Here is a 19,812-nt window from a genome sequence, read left to right on the forward strand (position 1 = left end):
CCTTTTGGAGGGATGAAGAAAAGACTGGTGTGCTAGCCTAGCATTAGCCTGGATCTTACACCTTTTGAAAGGATGAAGAAAAGACTGGTGTGCTAGCCTAGCATTAGCCTGGATCTTACACCTTTTGAAGGGATGAAGAAAAGACTGGTGTGCTAGCCTAGCTTTAACCTGGATCTTACACCTTTTGAAGGGATGAAGAAAAGACTGGTGTGCTAGCCTAGCATTAGCCTGGATCTTACACCTTTTGAAGGGATGAAGAAAAGACTGGTGTGCTAGCCTAGCATTAGCCTGGATCTTACACCTTTTGAAGGGATGAAGAAAAGACTGGTGTGCTAGCCTAGCTTTAACCTGGATCTCACAACTTTTGGAAGTAGGAAAAGAATGATAGCTAATAGCTGGCGTTAGTCTGGGATGCACACCTTTTGAAGGGGATCAAGAGAGAATGCAAGCTAGCGTTAGAGTGGATCGCACACCTTTCGATGGGGGAGAAGACAGAAGAGAATGATATAGTATTAGCCTAGTGTTAGCCTGGGATCTTACACGTCATTAGCACAGCATATATGGGGTTCTAGCTGTACAGGTTATATACTCACAGTACACAAGGCCTCAAACTCTTTGTCGGACACCAAGGCGCCATCCAGGCCGAAGAGGAAGATGGAGGAGTAGGAGAGCATTCCACCCAGGATGATAAGGTTGTTCATGTAGGGACTGGACATCTTGATCAGTCTGTAGGGAGAGGAGAGGAGCATGTACAGCAAGGTTTGGAATTGTGAGAGGAACACAGAGCTCCAAAATTGAAAAACTCAGAAGGACCATTTTAACATTGAAACATGTTTTATATAACAGTGCATGTAGAATGCAGTAACAGCAGCAGAGCGACTTGGGGGAACAGAGTTCCAAATGTGTTTTTGTCTTGGTGAATGCGCTATTTTCCCTATATTTCCCCCCACATAGGCCAACCTCCTAGCAATTTGAGTTCTAGCCAATGTGCTTCAGTCCCTCGCCAATTGAGTGACAGCTAGCAAGGTGCACACACAGCAGAGCGAGAGACTGAGCAATGACGTGGTGCACATACAGTATCTGCACAATTTTTGGAGACCACTTTTTGCTAGTGAGTGCTATTTTCAGAACTACTGGCTAAAAAGTATACAAAAGTACTGATAAATGGATTTAACATTAGGATTGGGGGAGGGGAATCTAATCCTAGATCTGTACCGAGAAGAAACTTCCCCCCGGAGCTCTACTAGACTAGATAGCACTAGTCCACCAAACTCCAAGTTTTCCTGACTCCATAGTATGGAAAAGCTCCTTGATGTTGTCAGCACAATGCTTTGATAACGAAGAGGGCTGTACTTTGATTGGTTCTCCTCTGTGTTTTTGTCACTCAAACACCAACATAGACAACCACACACAGCCTCAGAACGCCGCCCACTTCCAACACAACTGTTGGATTTTCAAATCCAAACAACGTCTCAGAAAACAATGTTTGAGAGAACCAATCAAAGCTCAACTAATTTCTGCGCGAATACTGCATTTACAATGGACTCCTGTCCGGAACAGTGTGTCACAGCTCTCCCTTGCTGTGTACCACGTGAGTGGTGTCAGCTAGGCTACAGCTCTACCCACTCCTCCCCCCATTCCCCTCCCTCTTCCACTGACCTGTGGTTGCGGTTCTTGATGTTGAAGAAGAGGAAGGCCCCTGCCATGAGCATGCCCAGGATGGTGATAACAGACAGGATGCTGTAGAGGGGTACGTTGATGTTGCGACGTTGCAGACGCACAAACGTACGGTCCTTAGGAGGCTCCACCCCTGAAATGAAGAGGAGGAACTCAAGTTTGCCATATAAAAACAAGTATAATAATGACTTCCACAGGGGAAGGATAGACAACCAAAAAGAGCCCTCACCAGTATTTAACATTGAAAAACAACTCCACAAGAAGGGGAAAAGAAAAATAAGTTGATTTGGAGGATCCACTCCTGAACGAAGACGAGGACATTCACAGACCCACTGGCAAAAACTGGTTGAATCAACATTGTTTTCACGTCATTTCAGCAACATTCAAAATAATATGATGACGTTGGATTGATGTGGAAAAGTGATTGGATTTGCAAAAAATTCATCAACGTAAGGGAATTTCATATTTTTTCCACCCAACTTTTAACCTAAATCCAATAACATAGTGATTTTTTGGGGGTGAATTTATATTAGTTGACAACTCAATCAAATGTAAATCAAACCTAGATGTGGAACTGACGTCTGTGCCCAGTGGGGATGTTCTTAGCCTGAGAAATATACAATAACCCACAGAGAATTCTTTAGATCTGTGGGGGTGGCAGGGTAGTCTAGTGGTTAGAGTGTTGGACTAGTAACCGAAAGGTTGCAAGTTCAAACCCCTGAGCTGACACAAGGTACAAATCTGTCGTTCTGCCCCTGAACAGGCAGTTAACCCACTGTTCCTAGGCTGTCATTGAAAATAAGAGTTTGTTCTTAACTGAGTTGCCTGGTTAAATAAAGGAAAATAAAAGATTTGAAGTGTATCCATTTATCCAGTGACCTTGATTCTACAGTATGTAAAGCACTGAACACTTCTACAGGAGAAGGACAGATCCAAAATGAACCCTCACCATTAGGCTACTTAACATTGGAAAACTCCTCAATTTGGCTACTTTCTTATCAACTGTGTAAATGTACCTCCATACAGAATCGGTTGTCGTGGTGAGCGACCGCTGTTTCTTATGCTTGCCCGTTCCTTTATTCACCCACTCTGTGTCTTTGCCAGTGTGCCAATCGATTTCAACGTCTCATCTTACTGAGCTATCTTATGGTGGTTTGACACATAGAAACAAATGTTTTAGCTGTCCCAGAGTGTGTCTGTATGGGACTACAGGGAGGGAGGAGAGGGGTTTCTTGTCAACACAAGAAAACATAGTGTAATAAAAATGCTGGTAAATAATTCAACATAGAATGATTGATTGAGAGGAGTGTACTGGATGCCCTGTGTGTGCGCGTACAAGCACGCATGCACAAACACGCATGCACAAACACGCATGCACAAACACGCACGCACAACGCATGCACAAACACACACACACACACACACACACACACACACACACACACACACACACACACACACACACACACACACACACACACACACACACACACACACACACACACACACACACACACACACACACACACACACACACACACACACACACACACACACACACACACACATGTACAATCTCATGTGTACTTACCTTGGAACCTCATCGTGTTGTTGATGAGATCCAGGACATCAGCAATAGCGTTGTACTCTCCAACCTTCACCTCCTGCCCCTCTGTTAGGAACACAACCAGGAAAGGCGTCAGTTAGGACAGCATGTGGACAACACTTTGGACAACTTTCTCTTCCAGTCAACTAGACAGCTCTCACTGTAAAATTGCAGAGATCTGACCCAAAATAACTGTAACATTTCAAATAAGACAATATCTATTCCAAAACGAATGAGGAATACTGCAGAGTGAGTTTTCATTTACAGCTTGTGTGTTTTAGCTAAGCGTGGAAATCAGTGATTAGATCAAGCTAACAGAGAGTAATGGCATTGGGTTAATGGTTGTGATACAGATTGGTATAATGGTTAGCAACAGTAACGTACTGGGGTGTATTCGTATGTACCCTCTGTAGCAAACAGTAGTGAAACGCTTTGCAACTGAAAACTTTTTGCAATGAAAATTTGTGTTTTTTATTGGACAAGTTCAGGTTAGTCCTTCTCCATTTTAGCCCGTTTGCTTCCATTTGTTTCCTAGTGAATACACCCCGCACAAACTATACACACATTACCGGAGAACAAATCTCCAGTGAAGAAACCAATCGTAAAAATAAAAGCAACAATAAATAAAAACAATAGTATGCTGGCAATGGTAACGCAATACATTGGCATTTTCACAGATACAGTAAAATGAGTCTAAATTGTGATATATCCTGAGCCATAACACAAACCTCTCTCTTGAGCGCTATTTAAAGCAGCCATTTCCTTCAAGAGACGTCTTAAAATCTGATACAGGGCTCTATGCCTAAGTTTTAAAATGTATGTGTGTATTACAGGCTCTGTATTGACCCTGTCACACACAGCAGCTCCATCACTCTCCTTCTCATAAACATGGGTGAACAGTTACACTCAGCACACAGGGGGAGGGGGGATATGAGGGGAGACGATTCGACTCTCGGTCTCTCCCTCGGTCTCTTTACAGTGTGAGGCTTGATAACAAATGTAAATGTTGGTTCTGTGTCAGATACACATAAACACTACGCAATTATGACTACCACGTCCCTGAGCTGTTGCTGCTATGTTAGCGCAAACCTTCACCCAACTTCTGAAATTACGTTTCACATCTGTTTGTTCAATTACCTCCTTCATTACTGTAAATCAGATACAGATTGAAACACTAGCCTGATCCCATATCTGTTTGGCGTGACGACCATAGGAGCGGGCAATACAGCACAAACAGATCTGGGATCAGTGCATTTCTGTTAATCACATTCAGATTGATGAACCCAGAGGTTCCAGACACAGAGGTGCTGATACACTAGCTTGATCACAGATATGTTCGTCCATAGGAGTTGGCAAGAGTTGGCAAGACAGCACAAACAGATCTGGGATCAGGCTAATGATGCACTGTTTATGCTGCCCATGTATAGCAGGGTGACTTCCGTCCCTGTCTACCTGACCTAGGTTGAAGACAAAAAATATATATATATATATTCATTTTTTAAAACCTCTTTTTCTCTCTAATTGGTAGTTACAGTCTTGTCTCATCGCTGCAACTCCCATACGGACTCGGGAGAGGCAAAGGTCGAGAGCCGTATTGCTTCTTCACACAATGCCCACTTAACCCGGAAACCAGCCGCACCATTGTGTCTGAGGAAACGACGTACACCTGGCGACCGTGTCAAAGTGCATTGCACCCGGCCTGCCACAGGAGTCGCTAGTGTGCAATGGGACAAGAACATCCCTACCGGCCAATCCGTCCCCTAACCCAGGCCAATTGTGTGCCTCCCCATGGGTCTCCCGATCGCGGCCGGCTACGACAGACCCTGGACTCAAACCAGGATCTCTAGTGGCACAGCTAGCACTATGATGTAGTGCCTTAGACCACTGCACCACTCGGGAGGCCCTAGGTTGCAAACTTAGAACCATCTGCACAATGTCACCATAGTGATGCTAAATGTTTTAGCCCCGGCTGTTTTAACCCCGGCTTCCATCCCAAATGGCACCCTGTTCCCTATATAGTACACTACTATTGACCAAGGCCCATAGGAAATAGGGTACCATTTGGGATGCAGACATGTTATGCAGGGTTATTCTCTACAGCTGTCCCAATCAAACCTACGTCATCCTACCATTTCAGCACTCTGTTGCTGGAGATGACAGGACGTGAATTTCATTCAATAATGAATTAACCTTCATATAGCTTTAAACTTAGGGGGATACACCTTTACATCTCTCTACACTGGCTCAGACGCTTGTCCAATGTGGCAGGGCATGCAAACTATTACAGACTACCAAGGGAAGCACAGCCACAAACTGCCCAGTGACACGAGCCTACCAGGCGAGCTAAATTGCTTCTATGCTCGCTTCGAGACAAGTAACACTGAAGCAGGCATGAGAGCATCAGCTGTCCCGGACGACTGTGTGATCACGATCTCCGTAGACGATGTGAGTAAGACCTTTAAACAAGTCAACGTTCACAAGGTCGCAGGGCCAGATGGATTACCAGGACGCATACTCCGAGCATGCACTGACCAACTGGCAAGTGTCTTCACTGACATTTTCAACCTCTCCCTGTCTGAGTCTGTAATACTAATATGTTTCAAGCAGACCACCATAGTCCCTGCGCCCAAGAACACTAAAGTAACCTGCCTAAATTACTACCAACCCGTAGCACTCAAAACTGTAGCCATGAAATTATTTGAACGGCTGATCATGGCTCACATCAAAATCATTATCCCAGAAACCCTAGACCCACTCCAATTTACATACCACCCCAACAGATCAACAGATGATGCAATCGCTATTATAGTCCACACTCCCCTTTAACACCTGGACAAAAAGAACACCTATGTGAGAATGCTATTCATTGACTACAGCTCAGCGTTCAACACCAGAGTGCCCTCAAAGCTCATCACTAAGCTAAGGAACCTGGGACTAAACACCTCTCTCTGCAACTGGATCCTGGACTTCCTGACGGGCTGCCCCCAGGTGGTAAGGGTAGACAACAACACATCTGCCACACTGATCCTCAACACGGGGGCCCCTCAGGGGTGCATGCTCAGTCCCCTGCTGTACTCTCTGTTCACTCATGACTGCATGGCCAGACACGACTCCAACACTATCATTAAGTTTGCCGATGACACAACAAAGGTAGGCCTGATCACCGACAACATCGAAACACCCTGTAGGGAGGAGGTCAGAGATCTGGCTTTGTGGTGCCAGGACAACAACCTCTCCCTCAACTTGATCAAGACGAAGGAGATGATTGTGGACTACAGGAAAAGGAGGACAGAGCACTCCCCCATTCTCATTGATGGGGCTGTGTTGGAGCAGGTTGAGAGCTTCAAGTTCCTTGGTGTCCACATCACCAACAAACTAACATGGTCCAAACACACCAAGACAGTTATGAAGAGGGCACGACAAAACCTATTTCTCCTCAGGAGACGTGAAGTTATTTAACATGGGTCCTCAGATCCTCAAAAGGTTCTACAGCTGCACCATCGAGAGCATCCTGACTGGTTGCATCACTGCCTGGTATGGCAACTGCTCGGCCTCCGATCGCAAGGCACTACAAAGGGTAGTGCGTACGGCCCAGTACATCACCGGGATGCCGTCCAGGTCCTCTATACCAGATGGTGTCAGAGGAAGACCCTAAAAATTGTAAAAGACTCCAGCCACCCTAATCATAGACTGTTCTCTCTGCTGCCACACGGCAAGCGATACTGGAGCGCCAAGGAAATGAGTTAACATTTTGAAAAAATATGTTTGGGGTATTTTTTTCTTAAAACTGCATTGTTGGTTAAGGGCTTGTAAAGTAAGCATTTCACTGTAAGGTCTACACCTGTTGTATTCAGCGCATGTGACATATACAATTTGATTTGATTTACTAAACCATAAGAAATTGTTTGAATATTAATGCATTCGGTGTTCTTACACTGCACCCTCAGCCACAGTCTGTGGTAAAGTTCCTCTTAGGTCTTAGATACAGATCTAGGATCAGCTTCCCTTCTCCCAATCCTAACCGTAACCATTAATGAGGAAAATGCAAAGCTGTCCCTGTCAGCTTACCAGGAGACTTTATGTAAGGTGATCTGTAGGCTGATGAGTTGAGGGGGGATGTAGGGTGAAGTTGCCCCTAGACTCTGATCTTGGGTCAGCGTTGCATTTCCCCCACTAATGGTTAAGGTTAGGATTAGGGTAGGGGAAGCTGATCCTAGATCTGTACCTAAGGGGAACTTCACCACAGAGCGGGGCTGAGGGTGAAAGACAGGCTCTGATAGTCCGATCCTTCAAAAGGGGAATGAGTGAGCTGTTCCCACACTGCATGAGGACAGATGGCAGGGTTGAGGAGAGGATCAGATCCTGGTGAAATATTCAGCCAGGGCAATCCCTCCTCTCGCTCTCTCTCCTCTCTCTTCACTTCTCCTCTCCTCTTTTTCTCGACTCTCTCTCACTCTCTCTCACTTTCTCTTCATCTCCTGTGTCAAACAGTCGTCACACACTCCCTGAGAAGCCAGGAGGGAGGGAGGGAGGGAGCGGGGGAGAGAGAGAGAGAGAGAGAGAGAGAGAGAGAGAGAGAGAGAGAGAGAGAGAGAGAGAGAGAGGGAGAGAGGGAGGGAGGGAGGAAGGGAAGGATGGTAGCCATAATAAGGTCATGATATGAATGGAGGGAGGGTGGGAGAGAGAGAGGGGTGAAAAGAAGAGATGAGTATGTGGAAGAGTTAGGTGGAGATTCAGAGAGAGAGAGAGGGGTGAAAATGAGAGAGAGAGAGAGGGGAGAAAAGGAGAGAGAGAGTGGAGAAAAGGAGAAAGGCAGGTGTGTGTCATGTGGGAGGGTGAGTGGTGGGGAGGGGGGGTGTTCTGCCTAAGGCTAGGTACTCATAATGACATTTTCACAGCGCTATGGAGCAAGAGCTCTCCAGTTCACTGATGATAACATTTATTTGCTTATCCATGACATGACTGCCAGTTGCCTTCCAATTGAAAAACTCCCTCACTCCCACAACCAAACAGGTCCGCCTCCCCCAAGTGTTTCCACACACACACACATGCACGCACACAAACACACCTACATCCCGATTTAAGCTGCCACAGGGGGCACCTCTGCAGTGGGGTAGATAAGATAAGGATGAGCGGATTAATAAAGGCATACTGTTGCTGAGGGAGGGGTGGACCGGGAGCTGGGGGGATTCCCCCAAATACAGATCACACCCCTGGGTAGAAAATCCCACCCGGCAGCCCCCTGGCAGTCAACCACCACTGGTTGGGTAACCCCAGAGTAGGATTACTATGACATCATCATCAGCCAGACAGAAACCAATCATAATACTAGAGCAATTCAACAGAACATCACAGCAATGCAACAATCCTACAACATGTGCTTACAATACCTTGAAACTGTGTGAATTTGATGGTACCCATCCGTTCTCCGTTCCTGAACATGACTTGGCCCTGGATAGAAAAGGAATGAAAAACACATTTAGAACATTTTAAAGCATTTAAAGTACTTAAGGACTCAATGAGGAATCACATGTTCAATACAATACACTTGTTGCCTTGTCCATATGATGCTGCCTTGTCCATGTGACATGATCCACATCAGCTACCAAGCTGAAACCAAACATTGTTGGCCCTTGTTAATGCCCAGGCCTAAAGTCTAACAAGCTAAACCATCTGAATTGTTGGCCATCTTCATTCGATGGGCTACAGCAGAGGAAGCAGTACAGCTAGAGATTATCTTGATATCATTTGAATTTAGATGCACTATTTTCTTGATGAGCCATTAAGTGTTGGCACATTTGTTATATTTTTATTTTACCCCCTTTTCCTCCCCAATTTCGTGATGTCCAGTAGTTAGTTACAGTCTTGTCGTACGGACTCAGGAGAGGAGAAGGTCGAGAGCCATGCATCCTCCGAAACACGACCCTGCCAAGCCACACTGCTTCTTGACACAATGCTCGCTTAACCCGGAAGCCAGCTGCACCAATGTGTTGGAGGAAACGCCGTACACCTGGCGACCATGTCAGCGTGCGCTGCACCCAGCCAGCCACAAGAGTCTCTAGAGCACGATGGGACAAGGACAACATGGCCGGCCAAACTCTCCCCTAACCCGACAACGCTGGGCCAATTGTTCGCCGCCTCATGGGTCTCCCAGTCATGGCCAGCTGCGACACATCCTGGGATCGAACCAGGATCTGTGCCAAGTGTTGGCACATTAACAGATTTTAGTGGACTAGCACTGGGCTTCTATTTGGATTAGAAGTTTGCAAAAATGTGTCTGTAAACAAAATGATTGGTCAGCAGATTAATTTGCTGATATCCTAAGAACATATTTTTGCTGTCGCACCCGCTCAAGCAGGTACAGTTGAAGTCGGAAGTTACACCTTAGCCAACTACATTTAAACTCAGTTTTTCACAATTCCTGACATTTAATCCTAGTAAAAATTGCCTGTCTTATTTTAAGAACGTGAAATGTTAGAATAATAGTAACAAGAATGATTTATTTCAGCTTTTATTTCTTTCATCACATTCCCAGTGGGTCAGAAGTTTACATGCACTCATTTAGTATTTGGTAGCATTGCCTTTAAATTGTTCAACTTGGGTCAAACATTTCTGGTAGCCTTCCACAAGCTTCCCACAATAAGTTGGGTGAATTTTGTCCCATTCCTCCTGACAGAGCTGGTGTAACTGAGTCAGGTTAGTAGGCCTCCTTGCTCGCACACGCTTTTTCAGTTCTGCCCACAAATTTTCTATAGCATTGAGGTCAGAGCTTTGTGGTTGCCACTTCAATACCTTGACTTTGTTGTCCATAAGCCATTTTGACACAACTTTGGAAGTATGCTTGGGGTCATTGTCCATTTGGAAGACACATTTGCTTTAACTTCCTGACTGATGTCTTGAGATGTTTCTTCAATATATCCACCAAATTTTCTTACCTCACAGTGCCATCTATTTTGTGAAGTGCACCAGTCCCTCCTGCAGCAAAGCACCCCCACAACATGATGCTGCCACCCACGTGCTTCATGGTTGGGATGGTGATCTTCGGCTTGCAAGCCTCCCCCTTTTTCCTCATAACGAGGAACATAACGATGGTCATTATGGCCAAACAGTTTCATCAGACCAGAGGACATTTCTCCAAAAAGTATGATCTATGTCCCCATGTCCAGTTGCAAACCGTAGCCTGGCTTTTTTATGGTGGTTTTGGAGCAGTGGCTTCTTCCTTGCTGAGCAGCCTTTCAGGTTATGTCGATGTAGGACTCATTTTACTGTGGATATAGATACTTTTGTATCTGTTTCCTCCAGGATCTTCACAAGGTCATTTGCTGTTGTACTGGGATGATTTGCACTTTTTAAACCAAAGTACGTTCATCTCTAGGAGACAGCACGTGTCTCCTTCCTGAGCGGTATGACGGCTGCGTGGTCCCATGGTGTTTATACTTGCGTACTATTGTTTGTACAGATGAACGTGGTACCTTCAGGCGTTTGGAAATTGATCCCAAGGATGAACCAGACTTCAACTGTATATTTCACTGGTCATCCCCAAAGCCAACACCTTTCCTTCCAGTTCTCTGCTACCAATGACTGGAACGAATTGTAAAAATCACTGAAGCTGGAGTCTTATATCTCCCTCACTAACTTTAAGCATCAGCTGTCAGAACAGCTTACTGTGTACCTGTACACAGCCAATATTTATCCTCTTGCTCTTTTGCACCCCAGTATCTCTACTTGCACATCATCATTTGCACATCTATCACTACAGTTCTAATGCTAAATTGTAATTATTTCGCCTCTATGGCCTATTTATTGCCTTACCTCCCTACTCTTCTACATTTACACACACTGTACATATACTTTTCTATTGTGTTATTGACTGTACGTTTGTTTATGTGTAACTCTGTGTTGTTGTTTTTGTCGCACTGCTTTGCTTTATCTTGGCCAGGTTGCAGTTGTAAATGAGAACTCTTATCACACATCTTCTTTAATGTCTTAAGTGAGAATACCACCTTTTGGCTACTGAACAGACATCATTTGTCAGTCCTTCTACCTTTAAAACTTTGACATGTCTTTGAGTTCAGCCTTAAGTGAAAGTGACTGGAAACAAATGACACTCTTCACATGGATCATCATTGATATTCTAAAAAACAACAATCGAGCCCAAATAAAATCATAAAAAATATGCAGATATTTTCACACACAAAAAGTCTGGCAACTAACACATTGCCTTCCCTCCCTTATCCATCCTCATCCATCAAGACTGTGGAATTAATTCATCAAGCCATCTGCCCATAGAACTCCATAATTAATCATTTAACTGGATCTGAGATTACTGCCGGCCACAGAAAAACAGGTGAATGAGAGAGACAGAGAGAGAGAGTTAGCATGGAGCTGATTAAAGCAGCGCTGACAGAGAGATGGGAAGGAAGGAAACCTATTGAAGAGCCAATTTCAGTTCAAAAAGACGCTGAGGCTTTGAAGTCAGTCGCTGGGCGGGTTTCTGCACCCTGATTGGTACCCTGTATTTGTATGCATCTGTGATGTGACTGAGTGTCTGTCTGTGTGAGCTCGGAGAGAGAGAGCTAGCTAAACCTACTGTCCTCACAGACCAGGCTAACTGCGGTGGGATGGAGAGTTTTCTGCTGTTGTATGGCATTTAAAAAGTGACTGAAAGTGTAAGCTCAGAGAGAGATACTGCCAAAATAAAGGAAGCTCTTGAGTAAATGAGGGATACACAGTGCATTGAAAGCAGGTGGTTCCACACAGGTGTGGTTCATGAGTTAATTAAGCAATTAACATCCCATCTTGCTTCAGGTATGTCTAAAAATGCCCAGTTGCCCACTATTTTGGCTAGCATGGCTAGAAGACCTCAGTGACTTTGAAATAGGGTTCTCAAAAGAGCATGGGATGTTTAATGGATGTCTATCTCAGTCAGCAGATCTCAACCCAACTGAACACTTATGGGAGATTCTGGATGAATGATGTCACATTCCTCTGATAGAGGTCCAGACACTTGTAGAATCTATCCCAGGGTGCAATGAAGCTGTTCTGGTGGCTCGTGGTGGCCCAACACCCTATTAAGACACTTTATGTTGGTGTCTCCTTTCTTTTGGCAGTTACCTGTAGCCAGGCTTGACACTGCTGCTAATAAAGCCTTCGCCTCAGTGCTATATTTTTTAAAAATGTTTACCTTTATTTAACTAGGCAAGTCAGTTAAGAACAAATTCTTATTTTCAATGACAGCTTAGGAACAGTGGGTTAACTGCCTGTTCAGGGGCAGAACGACAGATTTGTACCTTGTCAGCTCGGGGAGTTGAACTTGCAACCTTCCGGTTACTAGTCCAACGCTCCAGACCACTAGGCTACCCTGCCGCCCTGCCGTGAGATGGCGCTAAAACAAAACAGTCGGTAGAAGACTGCAGTAGAAAAGTACTATAAGTGTTTCCTGCTTCCTATTCTGAGACTCCGGTAGTGTTTTTCTTTACAGTGGCTTGCGAAAGTATTCACCCCCCTTGGCATGTTTCCAATTTTGTTGCCTTACAACCTGGAATTAAAATGGATTTTTTTTGCCTACCATGCCTACCACTTTGCAGATGCTAAATATTTTTTATTGTGAAACAAACAAGAAATAAGACAAAAAACAGAAAACTTGAGCGTGCGTAACTATTCACCCCCCCAAAGTCAATACTTTGTAGAGCCACCTTTTGCAGCAATTACAGCTCCAAGTCTCTTGGGGTATGTCTCTGTAAGCTTGGCACATCTAGCCACTGGGATTCTTGCCCATTTTTCAAGGCAAAACTGTTCCAGCTCCTTCAAGTTGGATGGGTTTCGCTGGTGTAGAGCAATCTTTAAATCATACCACAGATTCTCAATTGGATTGAGGTCTGGGCTTTCACTAGGGCATTCCAAGACATGGAAATGTTTCCCCTTAAACTACTCAGGTGTTGCTTTTAGCAGTATGCTTAGGGCCATTGTCCTGCTGGAAGGTGAACCTCCCAGTATCAAATCTCTTGAAGACTGAAACAGGTTTCCCTCAAGAATTTCCCTATTTAGCGCCATCCAGCATTTCTTCAATCCTGACCAGTTTCTCAGTCCCTGCCGATAAACAGCATGATGCTGCCACCACGCTTCACTGTGGGGATGGTGTTCTCGGGGTGACGAGAGGTGTTGGGTTTGAGCCAGACATAGCGTTTTACTTGATGGCCAAAAAGCTCAATTTTAGTCTCATCTAACCAGAGTACCTTCTTCCATATGTTTGGGGAGTCTCCCACATGCCTTTTGGCGAACACCAAACGTGTTTGCTTATTTTTTTCTTTAAGCAATGGCTTTTTTTTCTGACCACTGTTCCGTAAGGTCCAACTCTGTGTACGGCTTAAAATGGTCCCATGTGACAGATCATGTGACACTTAGATTGCATACAGGTGGACTTTATTTAACTAATTATGTGACTTCTGAAGGTAATTGGTTGCACCAGATCTTATTTAGGGGCTTCATAGCAAAGCGGGTAAATACATATGCCTGCACCACTTTAAAAAATATATATATTTAGAATTTTTTGAAACAAGTTATTTTTTTCATTTCACTTCACCAATTTGGACTATACATGAAATCCAAATCCAAATCAATTGAAATTACAGGTTGTAATGCAACAAAATAGGAAAAATGCCAAGGGGGTGAATACTTTTGCAAGGCACTGTAAATGTATAAGTACTCAGGGTCAGATGCTGTAACCCTGGAACAAAGGAACTTTTTACCTGCCATCAATTGTGTTTAATAAGACGGTGTAATTGTGTCTTTCTGCAGGAGTATGTAGGAGAGCTGATCTAGGATCAGGTTCCCCCTGTCCATTTAATCTTATTAATTGTTATCTGAAAGGCAAAACTGATCCTAAATCAGCACTCCTACTTTACGACCTTTGATACATTCAGCCCATGGTCCTGTTAAGCATGTGACTGTGAGAAGCCGTGCCGAGAGAGAGTATGTTGTAGTTCCCAATCTTTTCCCCACTGGGGGGCTCAGGCTGCATGACTGTTGCCAGGAGGTTCACCGTGTTTTGCTGCCGGAAGTCATATTGAGCGATCGCTGACATTCCTGAGCCTGACGTAAGTGTGTGGTTGTGTAGTGCACTTAAGAAACTGTAAAAAGTGTAGAAATATGTGTGACATTTTTGAAGAGCCTGTGGTCTAGTGTCAATGCTCCTGGCTCCTCTCTCCACCAGAGACCAGGGTTCAATCCCTGATCCAACCCTTGTGTCTGTTACTTCCAACTGCCTGTGTCCACTGATTAATTCCCTGTCTAAATAAAGGTTAAAAAAAAATACCCCCCAAAATAAAATAAATATGTGTAAAAATATCAGTATGCACAATCAATACCGGATGTTGTATTTCTAATCTGGAGGGTCTTGATATTCATATCTCACTAATGGCACATACATAAAAGAAGAAACAAAATGTCATTACATTGTTCTCCAGCTCCTGGAGCTCTGGTTCAGCTGGAACAGGGAGGGAGCCAGGGTGAGTTGACCCAGACTAACAGCCCTCTCTGGGATTCACAGACCCAGCCTGCCCTTGTTGATGAGGGCGGTATAACTGTGTTTGAGGAGGTGAGATGGCGGTATCACTTTGCTACTTTGTTTCTGGAGGTGAGAAAAGGGAGGAAGGGAAGAAAGCGGGATGTTTGCCCCAGAGAGAGTCTCTGGTTGTGGGCTGCATGTGTGAAAAGAGGGAGTTCCCTGGAGGTCTGGAGACAGAAAGCAGCACACACACACACACACACACACACACCTCTCTGTGTCCGCATGTAAGGACTATCTGCCCTCAGGCTGTGTTACCATCCATTAGACAGGAGGCACTAAGACCAATACACTGGCCTACGGGTCCTGGTAGAAAGGATATTGCACTACATAGGGAATAGGGTGCCTTTTGAGACACGCTTACTGTCTGGATAGACAAGGGCCCATGTCTCCTTTGTCTCCTCTGTCTCCTCTGTCTCCCCTATCTCCTCTGTCTCCTCTGTCTCCCCTATCTCCCCTATCTCCTCTGTCTCCCCTATCTCCTCTGTCTCCTCTATCTCCTCTGTCTCCCCTATCTCCTCTGTCTCCCGTCTCCTCTGTCTCCTATCCTATCTCCCTCTGTCTCCTCTGTCTCCCTATCTCCTCTGTCTCCTCTGTCTCCCCTATCTCCCCTATCTCCTCTGTCTCCCGTCTCCTCTGTCTCCCCTATCTCCTCTGTCTCCTCTGTCTTCCCTATCTCCTCTGTCTCCCCTGTCTCCCCTATCTCCCCTATTTCCTCTGTCTCCTCTGTCTCCCTATCTCCTCTGTCTCCTCTGTCTCTGTCTCCCTGTCTCCTCTGTCTCCCCTGTCTCCCCTATCTTCTCTGTCTCCCGTCTCCTCTGTCTCCTCTGTCTCCCCTATCTCCTCTGTCTCCTCTGTCTCCCCTATCTCCTCTGTCTCCCCTCTGTTTCCCCTATCTCCTCTGTCTCATCTGTCTCCCATCTCCTCTGTCTCCTCTGTCTCTTCTCTGTCTCCTCTGTCTCCTCTGTCCCCCTATCTCCTCTGTCTCCTCTGTTTCCCCTATCTCCTCTGTCTCCTCTGTCTCCACTATCTCCTCTGTCTCCCCTATCTCCTCTGTCTCCCCTATCTTCTCTGTCTCCCGTCTCCTCTGTCTCCTCTGTCTCCCCTATCTCCTCTGTCTCCTCTGTTTCCCCTATCTCCTCTGTCTCCTCTGTGTCCCGTCTCCTCTGTCTCCCCTATCTCCTCTGTCTCCTCTGTTTCCCCTATCTCCTCTGTCTCCTCTGTTTCCCCTATCTCCTCTGTCTCCTCTATCTCCTCTGTCTCCCGTCTCCTCTGTCTCCTCTGTCTCCCCTATCTCCTCTGTCTCCTCTGTCTCCCCTATCTCCTCTGTCTCCCCTATCTCCTCTGTCTCCTCTGTCTCCTCTGTTTCCCCTATCTCCTCTGTTTCCCATCTCCTCAGTCTCCTCTGTCTCCCCTATCTCCTCTGTCTCCCATCTCCTCTGTCTCCCCTATCTCCTCTGTCTGCCCTATCTCCTCTGTCTCCTCTGTCTCCCCTATCTCCTCTGTCTCCTCTGTCTCCCCTATCTCCTCTGTCTCCTCTCCCCTCCAGGCCATACATGAAGAGGATGAATTCCACTGTACATGTTCACAGTGCTGCTAACAGCCCCAGCCAAGCCCTGGAGGCTTCTCTGAGCTAATGTTTCACTTCCTCTATTGTTCTGCCACTAGACTAGATCAATAGCAGGCGGCACCCAGAGAGCACATTAGACTGACTGGTGTGTTAGTGTCACGTGTTGTGGTTCACACTGGGGATGTTTAGGCAGCGGGTCTAGTACATGGGTGATGTGTGTGTGGAAACGCAGAGCCACGATGGAGTGTGGTGTGTGGAAACGCAGAGTCACGATGGGGTGTGGTGTGTATGTGGAAAAGCAAAGCCACGATGGGGTCTGGTGTGTGTGTGTGTGTGTGGAAACGCAGTGCCACGATGGGGTGTGGTGTGTGTGTGTATGGTGTGTGTGTATGGTGTGTGCGTATGGTGTGTGTGTAGTGTGTGTGTGGAAACGCAGAGCCACGTTGGGGTATGGTGTGTGTGTGGTGTGTGTGTGTGTTCCCCATGGTTCTCCTTCTCCTCTAATAGAAATACGCACCTATACTCAGATGTCCTATAAAGGCACAGTAAAGGGGTTAATTATCCTGACAGGTTATGTGTATGTCTAAAATGGCAGCCTATTCCCTACATAGTGCAGTGCTCTAGTCAAAAGTAGTTCACTACATAGGTAATAGTCTGCCATTTGGAACGGACCTTATATCTCTGTCATTACTGTAATGCATGGCTGGTTCTGTGCAGACTGTACAGAATGTATAAACCGAATCAAACTTTTTTATCGTCTCATGTCATGTACAGTTAGTTATCAGATGGATCAAACATCCTGAATACAAAATATTGTAATAAATCATAACTGAAATTATTTATAAATTACTGCAGAGCACAGAGCTCTAAATAGAGCATTTGAAAAATATTTCCTGTAGACCTGGAGCAAATGTGCTAAGTAATTTTTCAATACCATTACTGGGGTATTTTCTGCTCAAATGAACACAATTGTAAATCATATTATGCAATAGTGTTGCTTTCTGTGTTGCTTTCTGAATAGATGGTAATAGTGCAGCTGTATGTTATCCCCTTAGAGAAATACGCGCACGCACGCACGCACGCACGCACACACACACGCACGCACGCACGCACGCACACACATGCACGCACGCACACACACACACACACACACACACACACACACACACACACACACACACACAGCTCAGGCAGCCACCCTGGCAGAAGGACCCCAGGGAGATGAGGCTATCTGGACTATCCATGTCTCCCTCCCTGCCACTGTCCTCCAGTAGCCTCCAGAGACAGACCCACTGGCAGCCCACTTCACCCCAGAGAGGCTGAGGGAACTGGGGGGAGAGAGAGTATGGTGTACTGTAATGCCCCAAGGGAGATCAACCTTTTCTCCACTCTCAATACTGGTTACGACACCATCTCTCCCTCTTTCCCTCTCTACCTCTTTAGCCATCTCTCCTTCACTATTCCTCTTTCTCCCTTGCTGTTTTCCTGTTCTCTCTTTCACTTTCCTCTTGCTCTCACTCTTTCTTTCTGTACCTCTATTCCTTTCTTCCCTCTCTGTTTCTCCTCTATTCCTCTATCTTCTTCATCTCCTCCTCCCTCTCTGATCTCTGTCCATCTCTTCACATCCTCAGCCAGCAGCCATATCCTACATACACACACACACGCACGCACGCACGCACGCACGCACGCACGCACGCACGCACGCACACACACACACACACACACACACACACACACACACACATACACACACACACACACACACACACACACACACACACACACACACACACACACACAAAGTAAAACTCCTCAGAATGGATTAAGAACAGAGAGGTAGCTGTCAGGGGCACACCACAGGAAACTCATGTGTCTGTGGAGAAGCTGTGGCCATGTACCAGAGGTGTATACATTAAGAACTAACTGGAAGAAAACGTGACAAAAAAAAATAAAATGACGAACCTACACTTTTCCAATATCAAACACTAGTTTTCGTGGCAAAACTTTTTGCTATAGGTTTGCTACGGTGTGCACTCATGAATAAACTGACTCCAGCCATATCACAAAACCCACTAACATCTTCAATGGAATTACTGTTTGATCAACTAAAGGTAATACTGACAATCAAACCAAGACTCTGCAATAACCAACACTGCTACTTCCAGCACTAATACCATTACTAGTCTGTCAGACACTTTATTGCCTGTTATGGCATGAACATTTTTGGAGCCACACGTCATTGTCCACTCGGCAAAATTTCCCTACATGTGCTTTCAAATTGATGTAGTACCTTTGGTATTCCAAATCCCTGAATAGCTGAGAACTGCAGTATGTGTTTCTCATAACACTGCTGCCTCTGGTTCTAACTCATCAGTATCACACCTCTTCTCACGACACTGCTGCCTCTGGTTCTAACTCATCAGTATCACACCTCTTCTCACGACACTGCTGCCTCTGGTTCTAACTCATCAGCATCACACCTCTTCTCACGGCACTGCTGCCTCTGGTTCTAACTCATCAGTATCACACCTCTTCTCACAACACTGCTGCCTCTGGTTCTAACTCATCAGTATCACACCTCTTCTCACTCTAATTGTCTTCGATAAGTATTTGCTAGTCAGACTGATCTGTGGTGTGATAGAGGCCTCATTTCTCCATAATCTTCTTGGTTTAGAGCCACTAATCATGATGAAATGGCCTTTAATGTGGTTTGGGCCTGAGGAAATGTCTCGTCACAATTCCATGTTAAGTGGGACGCTCACAGTAGCGCTTGGTTGCATGTTGTGAAAAGCAAGTTGCTTGTAACGAGCATAGCCAATAAGAACACTGGGATTGTCATAGTGACAGCCCTAACCACCAAAAGGAAAAGCCCAACCACCAATAGGGACAGCCAACCACCAATAGGGAGAGCTCAACCACCAATGGGGACAGCCCAACCCCCAATATTCTGTATTAGGTTGGTAATGGTCTCTAAAGTGAAGTATAATTAAAAAGGTCTGCTTTAAGTGCCCCTTTGACAGTTCTTTACTGTATTCATGTACATTAATGTGGCTGGTGCCTGGCCTAGCAGCTCTCCAGAGTTGAATCAGGTGTGTGTGTGTGTGTGTGTGTGTGTGTGTGTGTGTGTGTGTGTGTGTGTGTGTGTGTGCGTTTGCATTTGTGCGTGTCTATGTGTCTGTGTGTGCACATGAGCATATGTGTACATCACTCTGTGTGTGCTTGAGAACATGACGGTGTGTGTGTGTACACATTTGTTTGTGTTAGTGTGACATTGAATCAGGATGGGGCACAGTGGGAGTGGGGAGGGCCCGGCTGTTGCTGAAAGGTCTGGCCAGGTTGGACTCCATAGTCCTGGTTACTGTAGAGGTCGTTTCACGCTGGGCCCTGTATAAC

The 19,812-nt window shown here is 45.6% G+C and overlaps 1 protein-coding gene across 1 annotated transcript in view; it reads right to left on the reverse strand.

The window, feature by feature from the left end:
• gabbr2 (gamma-aminobutyric acid (GABA) B receptor, 2) overlaps positions 1 to 19,812 on the reverse strand; it is a 395,696-nt gene that overhangs the window by 92,382 nt on the left and 283,502 nt on the right. Inside the window, exons 8-11 of the mRNA XM_042295213.1 lie at positions 8,674 to 8,734; positions 3,269 to 3,349; positions 1,660 to 1,810; positions 594 to 726 (exon numbers count right to left, since the gene is read on the reverse strand). Of these exons, the coding sequence (XP_042151147.1) occupies positions 594 to 726; positions 1,660 to 1,810; positions 3,269 to 3,349; positions 8,674 to 8,734 (426 nt within the window). The remainder of the gene's footprint in view (positions 1 to 593; positions 727 to 1,659; positions 1,811 to 3,268; positions 3,350 to 8,673; positions 8,735 to 19,812) is intronic.

Source organism: Oncorhynchus tshawytscha, linkage group LG13, assembly GCF_018296145.1.
Source record: "Oncorhynchus tshawytscha isolate Ot180627B linkage group LG13, Otsh_v2.0, whole genome shotgun sequence".
Taxonomy (NCBI): Eukaryota; Metazoa; Chordata; class Actinopteri; order Salmoniformes; family Salmonidae; genus Oncorhynchus; species Oncorhynchus tshawytscha.